Source organism: Mandrillus leucophaeus, unplaced genomic scaffold (assembly GCF_000951045.1).
Source record: "Mandrillus leucophaeus isolate KB7577 unplaced genomic scaffold, Mleu.le_1.0 Scaffold167, whole genome shotgun sequence".
In the NCBI taxonomy this organism is placed as follows: Eukaryota; Metazoa; Chordata; class Mammalia; order Primates; family Cercopithecidae; genus Mandrillus; species Mandrillus leucophaeus.
This window is the reverse complement of record NW_012101665.1, coordinates 2,528,262-2,549,463: the sequence shown is the minus strand read 5'-3', so window position 1 is coordinate 2,549,463 and position 21,202 is coordinate 2,528,262. Positions and strand designations below refer to the sequence as shown.

The following is a 21,202-nucleotide window of genomic DNA, read 5'->3' as shown; positions in this document are numbered from 1 at the left end:
TCTGTGATCTTTAAAAGAAAGGAAGAAATTAGTAGTAAGACTTAACTATCGAGTTAAGTAAGACTTAACTATTTTTAAGATGGTACTTGTTGAAATAATTTCTAACTATGTGGAGCATTTCTAACTGAAATATTTAGGATAAGACTAAGCATTTAAACCCCTAAGACCAAACTTCTATGGTCTTACTTCATAACATGCATGAGACTTATATGCTAAAGACAGGAGAGCAGTTGGTATTAAAATGACATGAATCATAGTAACAAGTCTTTTCTCTAGCTCTAATTCTTTTTTTTTTTTTCTTTCTGAGACAAAGTCTCACACTATTGCCCTGGTTGGAGTGCAGCGGTGCCATCATAGCTTACTGCAGCCTCAGCCTCCTGGGCTCAAGTGATCCTCTCCCCTCAGTCTCCCAAGTTGCTGGGACTACAGACATACACCACCACACCTAACTAATTTTTTTTTTTTTTTTTTTAGTAAATATGAAGTCTCTCTATGCTGCCCCCAGGCTTGTCTTGAACTCCTGAATTCAAGCAATCATCCCACCTAATGCCTACTGAAGTTTTACGATTACAGGTGTGAGCCACCATGCCTGGAACTAGCTCTAATTCTTTATCAGATACACTGAGTACTTTCCATGCATGATTTTACTCCACCTTCACAAAACCCTAAGATATGAGTATTGTTATTACTTCCATTTTTCTGATAATGGACTGATACTTGAAGGAAGAAAGTTACTTTCCTTCAATCATATAATTAGGGTCAGTGGCGAAGCTTCAAACAAAGGTCACACTATTATTACTTCTAATACTGTACTATTTTCTCTTCCATATAACTAATTTCCTGCAATAAATTTAAACTTTGTTTTACCATATTAATAATACTCTATTTTAAATTCTTTCTTTTTTTTCTTTTTTCTTTTTTGAGACGCAGTCTTGCTCTGTCTCCCAGGCTGGAGTGCAGTGGCACAAGTTTGGCTCACTGCAACCTCTGCCTACTGGGTTCAAGCAATTCTCCTGCTTCAGCCTCCCGAGTAGCTGGGATTACAAGCATGCACCACCATGCTCGGCTAATTTTTTTTGTATTTATAGTAGAGACAGGGTTTCACCATATTGGCCAGGCTCGTCTCAAACTCTGACCTTGTGATCTGCCCACCTTGGCCTCCCAAAGTGCTGGGATTACAGGCGTGAGCCACTGTGCCTGGCCTCTATTTTAAATTCTTTATATACAGAGTCCTCCCAAAATGTCAGTAATTAAAAAGTAATTATGAGAGCATATGAGAGCACTTAAGAAGTGAAAAAGAGCTAGTTCAACAAATCCTCTTTTGGCAATTCTTGAAAAAGTTTTAAAGAAATTAAAACTGTATATGAGGTTTTTTCTGTCATCAAGTGCCAGAGATAAAAAATAAATACATAAAATTGTATATGAAATTTTAAGTTTATACTAGATATAAGAAATTCATCATTTATTAAAATAAGACATTCAACTTTTTGCAGAAATAAACCAAAAAATTGAAAAATAAAATAAAATCACTAGATTTTATCTCAATTAGAACACTTATTTGTTTTTTCATTTTGTTCTTTAGTGCTCCTCTATTTAATAGTTTCAGAGCAATTTAAAAAAAATATTGTTATGGTTATTTTCTCTCTGAAATTGTTGAACATAAGACATTTTTAAAAGAAAAATCATAAGATTTTCATTTCAAAAATAATTCACACATAAGACTAGTTTAACATTTGGGATTTTGAAAACGTGTTTATAATATTCTTTTTAAAAATACTTGAATAAAACCTCATAAAAGCTTCCATTTTTCAGATGTTGAAAATAATTCACAAGTTTTGTGCCCACTCTTCTGTTAACATGTATTTAGTGTTAAACTTCAATAACAATTACTATTATTTTTAGACAGAGTGTCACTCTGTCGCCCAGGGTGGAGTGCAGTGGCATAATCTCGGCTCACTGTAACCTCTGCCTCCCAGGTTCAAGTGATTCTCCTGCCTCAGTGTCCTGAGTAGCTGGGATTACCAGCATGTGCCACCATGCCCGGCTAATTTTTTGTATTTTTAGTAGAGATGTGGTTTTGCCATGTTGGCCAAGCTGGTCTTGAACTCCTGACCTCAGGTGATCCACTGGCCTCGGCGTCCCAAAGTGCTGGGATTACAGGCGTGAGCCACTGTACCCAGTCAACTACAATAATTTTAAGGTTTCTATTTAGAGATATTTTAATAAGTTGTTGGAAATATTGCAATATATGAAAATTTAAATGGATCCCTATAGTTATACATTCAATTTTTAATAAGTTCAGCAAGAGTCTTAATGCTTCTTTAATATCTGTTGGTTTTGATGTTAAAATGCAATTAATTGCTGAATTAATTACGCTTCTTTGCACATTTTCAACTAAGAAAAAAACTACAGTAAAATTATGATTTTGCATTGCTTTCAAATGACTTTTAAATAGAGAACAAAATTTAAATTCAGTCAAGTTAGATGAAAATTATTACTATGGCTAAACAAACGATCTTGAAATATAGCATCACCATTTTATAAAGCATTTGAAGTGGACAAGTTTGTTTCAAAAGCAACAATACCCTAATAATATGTAACACTACTTTTCAATTTAGTTGAGGTTTGTTTACACAGTGAATTAATGTGAAACTATCAAATTGTGCTGCTTCAAACATTTTCATGTTTATAAATATAATTCAAGAAGTTTTTAAGCTTGCAGATTTTCAACTTTTATAATTTTATTTACATAAAGCATGTAAACATATAGTACTAATTTCTAACTTCTCTATATCTCCTTGCCTCTCCACCTTATTCCTACCCTATGCCCAACTTTTGCTACTAGAGATACATGTGTAGGTAGAAAACATTTTTCTTTTCCTGCTAGGAATGACACACTTACACAGAAGAAAATGAAAGACAGTAGAATAATTTTCTATACATCTTAACCTAATCATCTATCCTTGCTTTAATACCCATGTTAAAAATGAAAAATGTAGTGCTTTGTATTGATATAGCCAACATTTTGGCTTGCAAATACATATATAGCTTTACCTCTTATCCTTCCAAGTATTTAATTGTATTGTGTTGTGGGAAACATAAATTTTTGCTGTTTGTAGGCAATTTCCCAAAACTAAAGAAAGCTTTCTTTTTTCCTTTGTCTATAGCATACAAAATGTATCTGGGTTCGAGGATATAAATTTATCTGGAAGAAAAGCTTCGTATAGAAATTCTAGTGTCTTTTCATGCACACGTATGTTTATTGCAGCACTATTCACAATAGCAAAGACTTGGAATCAACCCAAATGTCCATCAGTGACAGATTGGATTAAGAAAATGTGGCACATATACACCATGGAATACTATGCAGCCATAAAAAAGGATGAGTTTGTGTCCTTTGTAGGGACATGGATGCAGCTGGAAACCATCATTCTTAGCAAACTATCGCAAGAACAGAAAATCAAACACCGCATGTTCTCACTCATAGGTGGGAACTGAACAATGAGATCACTTGGACTCAGGAAGGGGAACATCACACACCGGGGCCTATCATGGGGAGGGGGGAGGGGGGAGGGATTGCATTGGGAGTTATACCTGATGTAAATGATGAGTTCATGGGTGCAGCACACCAACATGGCACAAGTATACATATGTAACAAACCTGCACGTTATGCACATGTACCCTACAACTTAAAGTATAATAATAATAAGTAAATTTAAAAAAAAAAAAAAAGAAATTCTAGTGTCTTTTGTCAAATATCCCTGTTAGTCATGACAAAAAGAAAAAAAATAAATGCACGTTAGAGAAATACCTCATTTTTTTTAATCCTCTCAACATCCCTGTGGAGTAGCAAGGTCATATGTAGTCACCAGTACTTTACAATTAATTACTTTTACCTGAGGTGACAATATTAGCAACAGGTAGCATAAGGGCTAGACCTGGGTCTTTAGAGTATAAGCTGGTGCTTTGGCCATACACCTCTAACACCACCACATATGCATATCATTCTGTGTCTCATGCCTTTGCAAGGTACTCAGTGAAAAGCTGTAACATAAACATGAAAAAATATATTATTCTATATTATTGGTATGTGTCAAAAAACGTGTAACTTATTCAAAGTGATAAATAGGTTTTAAACAACTCTTTTCACAAATATATTGGAAACAGCTGTGTCTTAAAGAAATTTTCCAATAGGTGTATAATTGAGATAAGAGGCATTTGTCAATAATTTGTTAATGAGTTTAGATTTCACTTTCAAACTACTGACATTTATTCTACTATGTTGATTTATTTTTACCATTGGAAATTTTCTACAGAAAAGTAAAGCAATATTTCTTACTGAACACCATAAAAGTAAATCACATAGGATGATGTATATATTTTGGTGCCATGCAGGTTTATATTTATTTAAAGGATAATCTCTATCATTTGCAAATGTTTTAATATTTTGCTGAAAAGAAACAAAAGTGAAGAATGAATAGTATGAAAAACAAAACAATTCTAAATACAAACAAGTAAATCTAGAAGGTAATAAAAGGGACTGAGTCACATTTAGCAAAAACAAAGAAAGAATCCTAAATAAAGCTTTTTAATACGATAATATGATGAAAACGAATCATAAAGAAACCATTTTCTCAAGTCTGTGCTAGAATTATTTCATAACTTATGTGATTTTTCCTACTCTAAGCAGTTCATTTTTCAAATGCTCCTATAAAATATATCAGGAAGGAGGACATAAGAAAGTGATACAAACTGCATTAGCCAAAGCAAGATTTCATCTCTTACAAAGAAAAAAAAAAAAAGGAAAGAAAGAAAAGAAAAAGAAAGTCCTTAGATTTCTTATGAATAATCTTTTTTATGAAGAAACTTCATTTTAAAGTAATACATTTTCTGTTATCCTGTTTACTTCCAATGACCAATATTCAAAAGATCAAAAGAAACAAAAAGATAAAAAGAGTTTCTATGTATAGTCCTTTGTGTTTTAGATTATTTTACACACTTTATAGGTACATGCATAGGTAGGTAGATTTTTCTTTAAACATTTAGTGCTCCCTCTCTCTTCTTTTTAAAGAAATTTTACATCACCAAATGACAGCATTCATTTCTCATTAGGCAAAAAGCATGTTCTTATTTTGCCAACGTGGGCGCATTCTTCTTTAAGAAGCCTCCAATTTAAAAAACAGAACAGAGAGTGAGTATTTACTTTATAAAGATTGATCAGAATGTAAGAAAAAAAGTGTCAAATGATCACCTTAATGTGTTAACTCCTTCTAGTAAACTGTGTTTATTTTACAAAATTTGGTAACATGTTGAGGTAATAGAAACTCAATGACTATATTCAGCAAAGAATCCCAGTATAATTATACTTGTTCTTGATTATTCATTTTAAAACAGATAAAATGTACTTGCAATCACCTTGTTGCAATGCAATTTTACTTTTGATTTTGGATTTTATATAATTACAGGCTAAGACCAAAAAGTATAAAACATAATTAATATTGTTTTCCTTTTTAGCATCTTTGGAATTTGATTTTTAGATACTTGCCTCAACATCAATTCTGAGAAAGTTTAATAAATTTTTAATAAACTTTTACAAATTGTATGGGATAGTAATACCCCATATTAGAATGTATAAGAAAAGTAGTTGTATCTTTCAAATAATATTGATGATATTTTTAAATGAATATCAATCATAAAGAGAATAATCAAAAACATGACTGAAACTCGCCTTTCAACAAGAGTAAGATGAAAATGCATCTAATGTAAGAAAAGATGGGCACATGTTTCCAAGGTGAAATATCTTTTAAACTAATGAAGTTACTCAAATGTTCTCTGACAATTAATGTAGTAAAATATACAGGGATTTTTATAGATCTTTTCTTTTTCTTCTTTTTTTTTTTTTTTTTTTAAGATAGGGTCTCCCTCTGTCACCCAGGCTGGACTACAGTGGCACGACCACAGCTCACTACAAACTCGACCTTCCAGACTCAGTCCAATAGCTGGGACGACAGGTGCATGCCACCACACTCAACTAATATTAGTAATTTTTGTAGAGATGAGCTTTCGTCATGTTTCCCAGGCTGGTCTCAAATTCCTAGGCTCAAGCAATCCACCCAACTCAGCCTTCCAAAGTGTTGGTATTACAGGCTTAAGCCACTATGCCCAGCAATAAATCTCTCATTCTACCATTGTAACTTGTCATTCCATTTTTGAAAATTGTTTATTTTATTAATTTTTAAAAATATGTGAAGATTCTCTATAACATTTTATTCATAGTGGTCATTAATTGCCAGAACAATTACTAAAATATTTGTACTAAAATATTTGAAAATATCTTATATTTGAGCATGAAATGACTTGGCAGACATTTTATTCAATGTCTTCTATAATTACAGCACCAATTTCCGAGGTGCTTAAAATGATTGTATCTTAAAAATTCACAAGTTTGTATGTTTTATTATCTGACAAGTATTAATTCCATATTAAGCTACTTTTGTAATGTGAATTTATAAGGAGCATTTAAAGCAATCATACAGAAAATATTTAATCTATTTAAAAATTACAGGTGTTGTACTATAATATTTTCATATGCCTAAAACATTTAGAAAAGACATCCACAAATATATAAACAACTGTGAATAATTAAATATTAATCAGTATATATTAACAATGATAGTTTCCTTAATAAACAAAACAAGAGTCAATAGTTATTACTAACTTCTACTAGTTCAACTAAAAGGATTATTTCCCTTCAAATCAACCAATTTTATTGAGGAATAGTCCTTTTTTATATTAATGTCAACTAATAATTATACCTTTCACTTATTTATCACTTCACAAGGTTTACAGAGTGCTTTCCATGCATAATAAATATTGTTCAGACAGTTATATCTTGGTATAGATAACAAAGACAAGTTAAACATTTAAAAACACATAAGCTATAGCAAACTCATCTACAAAATGTTGCAGATTCAAAAAGATTTTAAATATCAGATGTCTCTATTGCATCTTACAATGATTCTACATAAACTCTATAAAATTTAATTTCACTTAAATTTCCAAGAACTTAGCGTATTTTTCTCAAATAGACACAATCACATGTGTTTCACTGGAATCGGTTTCAAAAACAGGAAATTGAATATGGTATTATTTTAGGGGAAAGCCCAGTGGACTTGTAACATTCCAAGCTATCACGGGATAATCTCATGACCTAGAGACCAACATTATTATACTGCTTGCCACCTGGGCTGAGATATGTGGAATTACATGGAGAAAGTCCAAACCTTCAACTATCTCTTATTATTAAACTTGCTGAGACCACAGGCTAAAATGTCTAAATAAAGAATTAATGAGGACTAGTTATTAATTGCTCATCATTAGATAGTCTCCAAGACTCAATCCTTGGTCTTCAGCTTGGGAGACTAGAACCTTCAGTCAGGGCAGCTGAGATCTAGGGAGTACCAGCATGGAGTGAACACCTGCGTCTCCTGAAAGAAACCCTGGATCTCACTTGCCCCTTCCCTGCTACTGTCCAAAGCAGAGGAACCATTTACAGGCGTAGTTACGGAGCACAATCACAAAGCAGCCCACACCTACGTGAGCAAACCTACAAAGACCACACCCCGCCTGCTGAATTTACATCTATTTGCTTTTCAGGACTAGCCAGAGGAACCGGCTTCTCTAGGAAACATTCCTGGATCACCATCCCTTACCTCTGCTTTAGCTGTTACCCCTATATACAACCGTGTGCTTCATCCAGTTAGCGCAGGTAGTGACGTAGTTACGTTTGTATCTTGAACATTACAATGTAAAATTCCTTCAAACACAGATGATAATGATTTTACTTTTATGTTCCCAGGCCCACGCCAAGTGCTAGCATATAGTAAGTGCTCAGTAAATGTTTGTTGAATGATGCTACCACTGCCACATAGGGCACGTTTGCCATGTTAATGATTTGGGGGTGAGGAAAAGACCCAATTGGAAGAGACCAACAGCACGTAATGAAAACGCCATGATACAGTCTCCTTAATGCCAGCATGAATGCAGTTTTTACAGCATCAGAAAATATCTTTCAAACCTGTCACCATGGACTAAATAAAATCTTTGTAGGCCTATGTGGGAAGACAATATATCATTTTTTATAATGATAACACTTAAAACCAAGGAATCTCATGTTTTAACAAAAACTTCAGAAAATGGCCTATAGTTTTCTGAGATTCCATATTCTATATGTAAAATGTGTTTAAGGCTTTCAAATAATTATATTATTTATTCTCTTTCTAAATAAAACACAATAGTATACTGTTATAGAGTATTTAAAAATCATACTCTTTATTTTTAACAGAATAATTGATACCACTGACTTAAAAACTCACTGTTTTATATGTGGATCACTCTGAAATAACATTTCATTTTCTTCCTTCAGAAAAATGATGTTCCAAAGAGAAGTTCAGTTTAAAAATACATATGAAGAGATTTCTGATGATGCAAAAACATACACATACTACATTAAAAATATAAAAAGATATCTTACATATACAAGATTAATAAGGTTTTCATGAAAGTAACAGACCTGAAGAAACTTTGAAATCTCTGCCAAAGTTCCTGTCATTTATGGAAAACATAAAATACTAATTTACTATCTGTCCCTTTCAACTTTTTCTATTTTTCTAAAGCATCCTCAAAATAACAGGGGGACATTTTGGGGTGAGAGCTGAAATATGTACTTTGGGTATATTTTATAGACAATAGATGTAAACAAGGCAATTATTATCAGAGATTAAAGCAGACAGACTTGAATTTTGATCACAGGTGCACACAGAATAAAGCTTCATTACGTAGTCAGAAGGCAAAGTGCAGCACACACAAAGCACAAAATACAGTCTAATAAATATTCACATGCTTAGGGTGTTTCAATTTAGTTCTTACATGCAACTTTATGAGAGTCTAATGTAAATAAAATGTGTACTAAACGGTTTCTTTTCCCTAAGACAAGGCTATTCAAAACTTCTAAAATCTGTTAATCACTACATATTTTTTACAATGCCAGAGAAGAAAATGAGAAATTATTAATTTTTAAAATTACCCAGCAATTCCATTGCATCATCTTCATTATCAATATCTTCTTCTGTTACAGATGGGGTAGGGCTGTGGATGGACTCAAAAGAATCTTGAGAGAGCATTGCGGCCAGGAGTTTCTTATGTTGCTGTTGCTGCTGTTTTAACCCTTTGTTCTTAGGCTCCATCTTTAAGCTGAAGAAATATTTAAATGTTAATTAGCTGTGATAAGTAAAGAAAATCTACAAACAAATTTCCTTTTGGTTATTTTATTACACACATTTGTGGACATGTTACTAAAGTTTTCTCCAAGGATAATGGAAATATCATCTTTCTTGGACACCCATGTGTCTCGCAAAGGAATTCCCAAGTGAGTATGGGGAAACTGAAATTTGGCTCACTTAAGAGGGCAGGTGCTAATTTACTCCTACCTACTGTTGCCATGTGGAAATTAAAGTCTACTCGATGAGTCTTCTGATTTTTAAAGAAGAGCTAGAAAGTCCAGATTATGAGTTCCTGATTTACAAAGCAAATGCATGTTAAGGAAAACACTTTCAATGAAATAAATACTTTAAACTATTATATTAAGATGTTTTAAAATACTCAACTTTAAATTCTTTTGCATATGTGTATATAGTTGTCTCAACACCATTTGTTAAAAAAACTATTCTCTCCCTCATTGAATTGTCTTGCTTTTATTTACAGCGCTTTTGAGTCTATTTCTTTGTATAGTTTTATTAGTGACTGCTCTTCCTGTTACAATGTGTATGTGTATTGTACCACATTCAGTAGACTGTTGTATTAGTGTCAACATTTACCACTTGGGGTGAAGTATAGATACCTTACTTCCATTTTGGACCCTTTAGTTTCCCTACTTTTAAATATTATTGAGTATCAGATGGTGTTATAATTTTTGTTTCAATAGTTAAATATCATTTCTAAAACTCGTGAGGATAGTCCATTGTATATAGCAGTATTTCTGCTGTTTCTGTTTTCCTTTCTTCCTTCCTGATGTTTTGAGGTAGATACTTTCTTGCCACCGAGGTAGATTCACTGTTGCCACTCAGCTCTCCTAGCACCTTTAGTGGGGAAAGGGAGGCTCAAGTCTGGCAGGGAAGGAAAGCATATCCCCTAACCGTTTATTGTCAGCGAGAATCGTCAATTCCCCTGGCCTATGTCTTTGGCTTCTCCTGGTGGTGTTGGGGTGGCTACTGTTCAATCAGGGGAAGAAATAACCTACATGGGCCACCTTCTCTTGTTACTTTGGGAGCAAGGAAATGCCCCTAATTCTGTCGAGTGGGGAATTGCAAGGAGCCCTGCTGCTAAGCTGTTCCTCTACCCCTCAGGTTCCTAACCATTCCACCTTCCTCTTGACCCTTGTCACAGTTCTCTTTTGGTGCCTCTTGTTTATTTCAGGGTTTATATGGGTATGTAGTGAGGGACAGCAGAAAGTAATTAGTCTGCGCCATCTTGTCCAAACAGAAGTGACACGACTTGTTAATTAGAAAGGGAAACTGATATCTTTACACTGGAAAAATCTGGTGGACATCACCTGCACCAAGTGATCAAACTTAGCATCACCAATAATACTGGACAAATTGACATTATGTACTTCCTAATATGATATAATAAGAAAGTACATCCCATCAACTATGTAGAATTTTTTTTTCCAAAAATGTCTAATCTGAATTTAATCAGAGAACAATCAGACAAATGCAGATTTGAGGAATTTTTTCAAGATAACTGGCCCATAGTCTTGAAGAAGGTAAATGTCAGAAAAAGGAAACAAAAGGCAGAGGACTGTTGTAGATTATAGAAGACTAAAAAGACTTGACAACTGGATTCCACACATGATCCTTTATTAGGTGCTAGATAAAAAAGAAATAAACAACTATACAAAAATCCATAAAGGACTTTACTGGAAAAATTGAAGAAATCTGAAAATGGACTTTATATTAGATAACTTTATGGTGGGATTGGTTTGATATGATGATTATATTATGGGTACATAAGAAAATAGCTTTATTCCTAAGAAATACATGCTGAAGAATAACGATTAACATTTTATAATTTATTTTTAGATGGTCCAGCAAAAAATATAATATGATATACGATAGATATATAGATAATAGGTCATAGACAAAATAAAGATGGTAAAATGTTGATCGGTGAATATAGGTGGAGGGTATGTGGATCTTGATATTACTACTTTTAAATGTTCTGTGGTTTGAAACTTTTAAAAGTAAAAAGGTGAGGGAAAAATTAAGAACAAATACATGAAAGCAACACATGTTAGCAATATTTATTTTAATTTTATCTTCCTTCCCAACTTAGGTTCCCAACAGAAATGGGATTGTTGCTAAGAGGTTGTAAAAATGCATCCTTTTTAAAGTAATTTTTTAATTTGACTAACCCTTGATATCATTCCAAATAATTAAAGCAAATTATGTTTACTCTTTAATAGTGGAGATAAAACATAAATATTCACTTGAAAATGGAAGGAAGTTTATTTAGCTCCAGTCTCTTGCCATGACATCTGTCCTCTGCATCATTGCATTATGTGTCTTCTAAACTGAGAACAATGTAACAATGTTAAAGTCTTCCTTGACCAACTTTATTCATTAAGAAGTAAACAAAACCAATGAAAACAAAATTTTAATTTGGATTTCTTAGCTGATAGATCTAACATGTTAAGCTGAATTAACACCTAAATTATTTTATCTTAATTAAATTCATTTAAAATACAATATTCATGTATTATTTTAGCCCCATTCGCTTTTGATTACTAGAAGGGATATAGATATTGTTTTGAATGACAATTGAACATAGTCCATTTACAAGATGAATAATTTGGGGCAAGTTAATTTTCCTTTCTTTTCCTCAGTTTCGTTATCCATAATGCAGATTACTGTAGTACTTCCAATGTATTTAATAATACAGTGGTTGGACTATTAAAAAGGGTTAATAAATGCACAACAGTCCCTGGCAAATAGCTCTATTTATGTCTGTTTAATAAATCAATTAAATTTTCCTTCATAACTTTAAATTTTATATTGTAAACTTAACAAAAGTTAATAGAATATTATACTTTATATATATTTTATGTTTTCATGTAAAAAGACAGTTATGGCTTTAAGGCAATTTTCTCCCTTAGGAGTTAAATAATAATTCACAAAGTGTAACAGTCTGAAGCAGATGTTATATGTACATTCTGACAACTGCTTCTGCTTGCTATGTACCTAAATATATATATAGGATGGTTAGATATTAAATATTTTGTGCAAAATTAATATACGCTGTATCTTGAAATGTTATTTTATATGAATAAGCATAAATCGAATGTCTATTTATAAAACATAATATAATGATTTCTAAAAGGCCAACATATCACCAAAACATGCCTACTTACAGAAAAAGAGTATATCTATCCAAATATAAACTTAGAATTTTATTCCAGGTCCATAACTGTTTTTCTAGAATCCTTGGGGCTGGATGTGTCCTGTTGCATAAACTCTATATTATATAATACCTTCCAGAGGGTCTGTGGCCTCACCCTCTTATGAAATACATCAGTATTTCTCCATTATTATGTATCAGCATTCCCACTGAGTGGGATAAATAATCTGCAGGGTTCAGATCAGGTTTCGCTATAATGAATTATGAAAACAACTTTGGTTTTCAGAGCATTTTGAATTTCACTATTACAGATAAGGATTGTGAGGAAAATATTTGAATAAATAACTGAGAGACGAAATCTCAAACACTGCTGTTAGTTCAAGTAAGATGGGGGCTGAGACTTGAAGTTGGAATTTCAGAAGGCAGAGGTCATTTGAATGACACTGGGTACCTTGGACAAGAGGTCATCCTGTGACATGGACAAGGTTGCTTTCAATAGGTGGTGGGAATAACATTCTATTTGGAAAAGATTGCAAAATGAGGGGTCAGTGCACACAAGTAAACTACTGTGAGGAGTTTCTCTGTAAAGTGAATGAAAGACAGGGAACAATAATAGCTGGGGCCAGGGAGGCTTCATTTTTCCGAGAGATGTTCCATCATACCTTCATGCTGAGGGGAATGATCTAGGAGAAAGGAATGGTGCAGGGAATGAAGAGAAGTGATGAACTTACATGGGTGAGTTAGAGCAAGGATCTAGCACGGAGTGGAGGAGGTTGCCCTAGGCGGAGCATGAGTGACTCACCCATAGCCATAGGGAAGAGCAGAAAACCTGAGCACAGATGAGCCAGGTGCACAGAGAGTCTGCTGGAGAAGCTTATGGAGGTTTTCTTTATGACTGCAGCTATTTTCTCTTTGAAACAGGAAACAGAGTCATTAGTTAAGAATAAGGATGGGGGGAAAAGTATTGGAGATTGGGGGACAGCAGGAAAAACGTGAAGTCATCATTGAGGAGAGTGAATATGCGAATGGCCTCTGCTGAGGCAGGTGCAGCTGCATCGCCAGGTAGCACTAGTGTGCCCCTGGAGTTTGGTGGTCGTGAATTCAGTGACACTGGCCAGTGTGGCCATGTGTCCTTCTCTAGCCTAGGTTGGTTCAGCCACAGAATAGGGAAACAATTAATTTAAACATGGTAGAGTTTTTCCAGGAGAGTAAAACAGGAAAAGAGGAGCAGAAGAGTTGAGGGCATATCCAAGGGACCAATTACTATGATGGGGCATAGATAAACCTGACTAAGGAGAAAAATTAAGAACAAGGTAGGTGAGAAACAATAAAACATTGGCAGTCTCAGTGTTTCGGGGGTCCCAATTAAAGCTGAGTGTCAGAGGCAATGAACCAGAAAGATGAGAGGTGCTAGTCAGAAAGTGAGGTGCCTAATACTGATATCATGGATTTGCAGATAATGAGAATGAGAAGGTCTAGGATATGACAGAGGGAGTGATGGGGGAGGTAGGGTGGAATTCAAGATACGTGGCAGAGAGTAGGCAAAGGAAGTGAGAGGCCAGGTTTGGGGAAGGATTACCGATGATATTGACGCTGACTTCACCAACGCAGCAAAGCTACTGGGGAGAGTTACAGGAGCTGGATGTTTGAATATTCAGAGAAAGGGGAATGACTGACAGTTAGCAAATTATTGCTAGAAGATGATGTGGGAAATTAACACACTGGGAAATTCAGAACAAGATGCAGAACTGGGGATTGTTTTAGGGAGGAGACAGCAAGATCTGGAAGCAGCAGAGGATAAAGGATGACACCACCCTCTTCTCCAGTCCCACAGCCTGTGGATCCTACAACCATTAAGAAAAAACAGCAGCCTACTGCAGGGATGCAGGAGTGTTCATGCAGACAGTGTCGAGTGAGATCAGAACAAGAGGGGTTTTTCTAAGAGCACTTAGGGTTCTGAGGCCCCTCTTTCCCAGATTTAAACCTAAAGCTTAATAACAGGATTCTTAGAACAGCTTTCTGAAGAGAGACTGTAGAGCAAAGGATTTAAATGCACAGAATTTGAAGCAAGGCAGCCAAGCTCAGTGACCTAATGGCTATCAATTTTGGGATGGGGATGTAGCCACTCTGGGACTTAGTTTTCTCATTTCTGAATAATAGTATTTTCATAAGGATGAAATGGGTTAAGATATGCAAAGCACATAGAGCAGTCTCTAAGTGGTAATTAATATCATTATGTGTTCAGAGAACACAAGGGGGAGCATCCTGGATATGTGAACACCTCCTCTTGAGCAGTAATATCTCACATCGAGAGAAAGGGAACAAAAAGAGGCCTGATGAGAAAGACTAGCAGTTAATATTTCAATTTGGTGTTCATATACTCAAGGAATCCATTTGCTTTGGTTTAAAAGAGTGATTTCTAAACAGGATCAAATGGAAAGGAACAGTTCAAAGAGGTCACCCCACAGACCCTCCCCCATGGGCCTGCCTGAGCAGGTGGAGCCTCCTGAGCCTTCATTCTGACCACTGGCCCTCCTCCTCCTGACCCCTGTCTCCCTCATGGCCCTGAGCTTGCTCCATTTAGTTTCACACTTTCCTTCTGAGCATAGGTTGGTAAACATTAGTTTGATCTGATTCCATGCATTCTTTTTGGTGAAAAATTGGATGATTTCTTGGACTACCTCCTAAGCTTGTTGAGTTCACCCTCACAGTCTTGTAGGCTGAACCTGTGCCCTTTTTTTAACTCCAGTCATTAATTAAAGGGAGCTCTTCATGCTAAACCCTTGGAAGTTGAAGAGATCGTGAAAAGTTTCGCACTCAATTGTTGCATATAGATTTTTATGCACAAGAGCTTTTAAAGCAGATCTAAATATGATGTTTTTAGAATCAGTTTAGCAGACACTTAAGTGCTTGTCATATACCTAGCATTGTGTGAACTGAGCAGAAATAAAACTTTTTAAAAATCATTCTCCTCCACTTTTAAGCAATTCCTTTGAGTCTAGGATATTTTGTCATGTCGGTCTTATCCAGTATCTAGCACATTACCTGGTATTAACAAAAGCAAATGAATACTAAATAAATAAAAAGAAAAATTTGAACCTGTCGAAATGACATCATCAATGATCTGAAATTAAATGTATGCTCTTTTGGTTTTAAAAAGAAAGTTGTCTTGGCGAGGCATGGTGGCTCATGCCTGTAATCCCAGCACTTTGGGAGGCTGAGATGGGTGGATTGCTTGAACCCCGGAATACAAGACCTGCCTGGGCAGCATAGTGAAACCCCATCTCTACAAAAAATTTAAAAGAAATTAGCCAGGCATGGTGGGGAGCACCTGTAGTCCCAGCTACTCAGGAGGCTAAAGTGGGAGGCTCACTTGAACTGGGAGGTGGAGGTTGCAGTGAGCCAAGATAACACCACTACACTCCAGCCTGGGTGACAGAATGAGACTCTGTCTCAAAAAAAAAAAAAAAAAGATAGAAATTTCTCTCTTCCTGCTGCCATCTTCCCGTGCTGCCACAATGGTTCACATGAATGTCCTGGCTGATATTCTCAGGAGCATCCACAATGCTAAAAAGAGAGACAAACACCAGGTTCTTATCAAGTCATGCTCCAAGTCATCATCCAGTTTCTCACTGTGATGACGAAGCATGGTTCCACAGGCGAATCTGAAATCATTGATGATCACAGAGTTGGAAAGATTGTTGTGAACCTTGCAGGCAGGCTAAACAAGTGTGGAGTGATCAGCCCCAGGTTTCATGTGCAACTCAAAGATCTAAAAAAATGGCAGCATAATCTGCTCCCATCTGACCAGTTTGGTTTCATTGTACTGACAACCTCAGCTGGCATTGTGGACCACAAAGAAGCAAGACGAAAACACACAGGAGGGAAAATCCTGGGTTTCTTTTTCTAGGGATGTAATACATACTTAAAAATAAAATGCATCAAGGGGAAACAAAAAAGAAATTTGTTTTGGATTGAACTTGTACGAAAAAAGAAATTAAGAAATTTATAAGTTATGAGGTATAATTTTTGTGTGTTTTAGATATTTTCAAGACTTCTGTTCTTTGGTTTCTTTGGCAGATTACGTATAAATCAATTAAAATTATTTATGCTTAAATTTGCATGTTAGATTATTTCTAAATTACTAAATTTGATTTATTTTCCATCATACCTATCACTAGTTGAATTTACGGCATATATTTGTATATTCGCTTGTTTACTGCTTGTCTGTTTCTGCCAATAGAAAATATTCTAAGAGGAAGGGGACCATTTCCAGGTTTTATTCACAGATATGTTAGAAGCAATTATGAGTTTTAATGGAAAGAAAACTTCTTAATGGGCAGTGAATTTAGCTTTTATTTTAATATTTCATACACATTTCTAAATTATAAAATTTTCTCTTTATTTTATGACATATTTTCAATCTAATAACCGTGTTCACTTAAGAAATAAAGCCAGTTCACCAGATCTACAGTATTTATGGATATTATTTTGTTTTAATAAGGTGGTTCAGCTGTAGAGGAACTTCATTAGGCTTCGAGGCCTGATGAGCCTATTTATAAATTCACATTACAATTTAACAAGTAATTTTAGAAAATCCATTACTCAGCTACTGCAAAGTTTAATTAAGATGGCTTAAAATAAGATTATATAGGCTTACTAAACTCAATTTTTGTTTACATTTATATTATAAATGTGGGATTACTTTTAATAACTCTAAATGTGCAATGAATGTATATGTTTTCCCACTAAATAGCTAGGCAAGCCATAGGAATTGATACCAATTGGTAGGATTTGACAATTACAGAAAACCTTCAATCATTTCCCAACACATTCACCTCTGTCTTTGGTGAATTCCTCTCACTTTTCTTGCTCAAATGCTTTAATTTCTTTCTTAAGCACTCAATTCTGAAGTGCTTTGAGAATCTAAGAAAGATGTGGCAGGACTCCATGTTAGTATCTCTTGTCTTATTCTACTAGTTTCCCTTTATCACCCTCACAATTTCTTTTCTAACTATCACTTAATGCTTCAGGTGTCATTTGTATCAAGCTATTTGTAATGTACGTCTTGACCTCTTCATACAACGTCATGTTTGGGGGACCTACGGGAAGAAGTTCACATACAGTACATCATTTAAAAAAGGGGGTAAGCTTCTACCCATAAAGCTCTCAAGGTTTATTATGCCATTTATTTAATTCCTTCTAATCTAATGGTGAAATTCTAGCCTATCATGTATCTATTATTCTGCAGGAAAAGGAAAGCTGGCTGTGTAACAAAGATGGAGCATTGCAGTAGCCATTTGAGTAAGACTTAATACACAATAGAGAAAAACTGAGATAGGAAAGGCTGCAAGAAATAAAGATAAGACTATAAACAGTTCTTCTTGTCAATAAGCTTTATTTAGCAGATGCCTAGCGTCAGCCTGTGCCTTTGTCACTCATGTAACAGATGTTAAACGACAACAAAAATGTGCCAGCCCCAGTGGAGAGGGTGGGGTGAAAAATGGATGGAGTCATGCTTGAAAATTAAGCTTTCTCTTTCAGGAGTCTAGGATATGATTTTGTCAGTTGGTCATTAAAGTATAGTACAGGTTCATTTCTATTTAAGTGTAAAAGCTAATACTATAGTTACAGACTCTGGAGTCATTAAAAAATTTTCTCCAACCCTTTTCTACTTGATCCAAATCAAATCTAATGCTGTGTGAGTTGCTGGTATAAATTCAAAAATCCTGTTTTGTATTAGAAGATGGAGAAAATATAGTTTCTAGCCCATAGTTTACTGCTGTTCTTGAAATTTAATTCAGATATGCATGTATTCTTTCTATTCTAATGGGGGCACCTGAGCAGAATTTCACCAGCTCTTTTCTGTCATAGTGTAATACCTCAATTTATAATTTAAAGACAGAAAAATAAAGAAAAAAATTAAGACAAACATTTAAGAGACATGTTCATGGACTGAGTTTTCTAGGTAAGGGAGTCTACTAGGATTAGAGAAAAGGTTCTCCCTTATTGAGTATTCAGGCAAGAATAAGAGCTCACTGAAGCTAGGAAGAAAATAGAAGCACTAACACTTGCGATAAATAGTTCTGATTATTATTATGACTAAATGAAAGTAAAATGAAAGTTGACATTTCTCAATTTTACATTTAAGAACTAAAGATTTACCAATGAATAAAGATAAAGGTCTAGTAGGTTTTATAAGCCTGGTATTAAAAAAATTACTCTCATTGACAGATGAAATTGATCTGGCATTTCACAAAGAAGGTAAATGGATCTTTATAAATGGTTTTCTTCTCCTCTTACAAGACACTTCAACTATTTAAATAATTTAAAAGTTATTTCTCATGGAAATAGAATCAATTTTCTATAGGCCTGAAGCACATTAATGAGTATTCTGAATTTCCTTCCCTCCAGCCAAGTGATAAGTCACCACAAAGAACCCCTGAAAGCTATTACATTGTAGAAAACACAATTTTCTCCTTGACAAAGAATAGTTACTGGTTGCTGCTAAATTTAACATAGAAAATATCAAGTTACTGTGGCTATGCTATGCATAGGAAAAACTCTTCTGTGATGGGCAGCTGGTAACACTCACAGAAAGCTTAAGCTCCTGTCCCATTTCCATTCATGAGTATTTGTTTTCGCAGTCTTGTCTAAGCCATGCCTCCTATGACATTTTTCATCCCAGATACTTTGCAGAAGTTTTCATTTTTGTTGAGTTTTACTCATTGCAACTGGTATTACAAAAAAAAATTACTCTGAATATAGTTTTCCCAATAAATAAGATCTGGACAATTCAACATTAATTCACTATTACCAGCACATGGGCACTTAAGGTAAACTTCCTGCCACCATTTTGAGCATCAGGGGTCTGAGTGAAATGAAAGTATAGACTTTCACATTTACAAATAATGGTAGTTTCAAAAATTATACAAAGAAAATATTAATACTTATATTCAATCATAGTTATCAACTCTAAAATCGTTCTAACTAAGGTTTCTCTCTCTTTATGGTCAATATTAACTTTGCCTCCTATGGTCTATTATACATTTAATACTTTTATTATCCCTGATGATTAACAATATCTTTCTGGTACATCAGAAGTCCCCCCCTCTCCAATTCTTAACAGTCGGCCACTCTCTGTTCAATATTATAGTAGGTCTTGACTGGCAGCATATCCTTGAAATTATTTCTCTATTTGGTTTCAGTAGCAAAGACATGGTGATCTAGATTTGAAGAAAAAAAATCAACACCAAAACCCCAAAGCAGGTCTGAAACCCTCATTTTAAGAGACAGCAATTGATGTTTGTATCCTATGTATAGACTAACATAATTTTCATAAAAAATTACTAAAAGGGATTTCATAAAAACCACTTGGGTTTATTTTCCCTTTACCTTTTAATGACTAGTAATATAGAATCTCAGCAGACAGCTAGCTCATCTCACCTTCCTGCAGGGCTAGAACCACTATCTTCACTTTCCCATTGGTCATTTTTGCTTCTTGGAATTGGAGGCTGTAGCATTTCAGCGGCAAGGGGATCAGCATCATTTTCTTCTCTACCAATCCATTCTCCAATCACACGCGGCCTCAGAATAGAAGAATTAAATGCCACTGTTTCCTGAAGAGAAGAAAAGAATATGCTGTCTTAGATGACTTTTTTTTTATTAACAGGACAACAGGGAAATAAAGTTGCCTAGAGATTTGACTGTCAAATGCTTTTTGTCTTTCTGAATTGAAATAAAACTTCAGTTTCCTCCAACTCTACTAGATAGTTTGTTCTATGTGATTTATGCTGATTCCTGAGGTCACTGTGATAAAGGACCCAGGAGTGAAATCTTTGCTTTGAATTTGGAAGGCTGCATGTGTGCTCTCAGGAAAGAGGTGTGGGATGAGCATTCAAGGCAGAAGGAAGAGTGTGTTGTAAACAGGGCGGCCCACATAGGGAGAGAGCTTGGTGTCACTGCTGGGAAATAGTAAATAATGGCCCAGGTGGAAACTGGGTTGGGGTCAGGGGACAGGGACAAGAAGAGATAGGGCTCGAAGGGCGTATTGCTTCCAATTGCAAAGCATTTTAGACATTTCGGGATCCAGTAGAAATTCGAAACAGGGCAATATCAATGGCAGATATATTATACTAATTCAACAAATGTTAGTAATCTGTTTTCATAGACTAGGATACAATACAGCTATTAAAATGCTACTGTAGCAGAATACAGAATACATGTAATTGCTAGCGATTTTTTGTTATGTGAAAAAAGGACAAGTTAAAAAGCAATACTCATAGTATAATCTAGCTTTTGTTTAAAAAATTCATATGAGTGTATATCCGTTTCTCGTTCACTAATTCATTCATTTCTTCATTCTCTAACATTTATTAAGACTTGCTACAGGCAAAGAACTGCTTGCTTGCTGAGGAAAACAATGGTGAATAAGATCACAATGTAATAGTGCCTTTATCTGAATGAAGGAACTACAGGTGATTTTAGTTTCTTCTTTTTGCATTGCAACATCATTTCTATATTCTACAGTAAATATGAGAAAATATATTTTTAATGCCTCTTCAGCTGAAAAATATAGGCCTTGCTTAAATATGTTTAGTGATAAATTTTACTATTACAATAGTCTTGAACAGTTCTTTAAAAATTCAGACGGTGGGCTGGGCGTGGTGGCTCACGCCTGTAATCCCAGCACTTTGGGAGGCCGAGGCAGGCAGATCATGAAGTCAGGAGATGGAGACCATCCTGGCT

The 21,202-nt window shown here is 34.9% G+C and overlaps 1 protein-coding gene across 1 annotated transcript in view; it reads right to left on the bottom strand.

Moving 5' to 3' along the window:
* Positions 1-21,202, bottom strand: part of LOC105537003 (chromosome unknown open reading frame, human C8orf34) — a 371,753-nt gene that overhangs the window by 267,815 nt on the left and 82,736 nt on the right. The window contains 2 exon segments of the mRNA XM_011976495.1: positions 9,087-9,253; positions 19,901-20,073. Of these exon segments, the coding sequence (XP_011831885.1) occupies positions 9,087-9,253; positions 19,901-20,073 (340 nt within the window).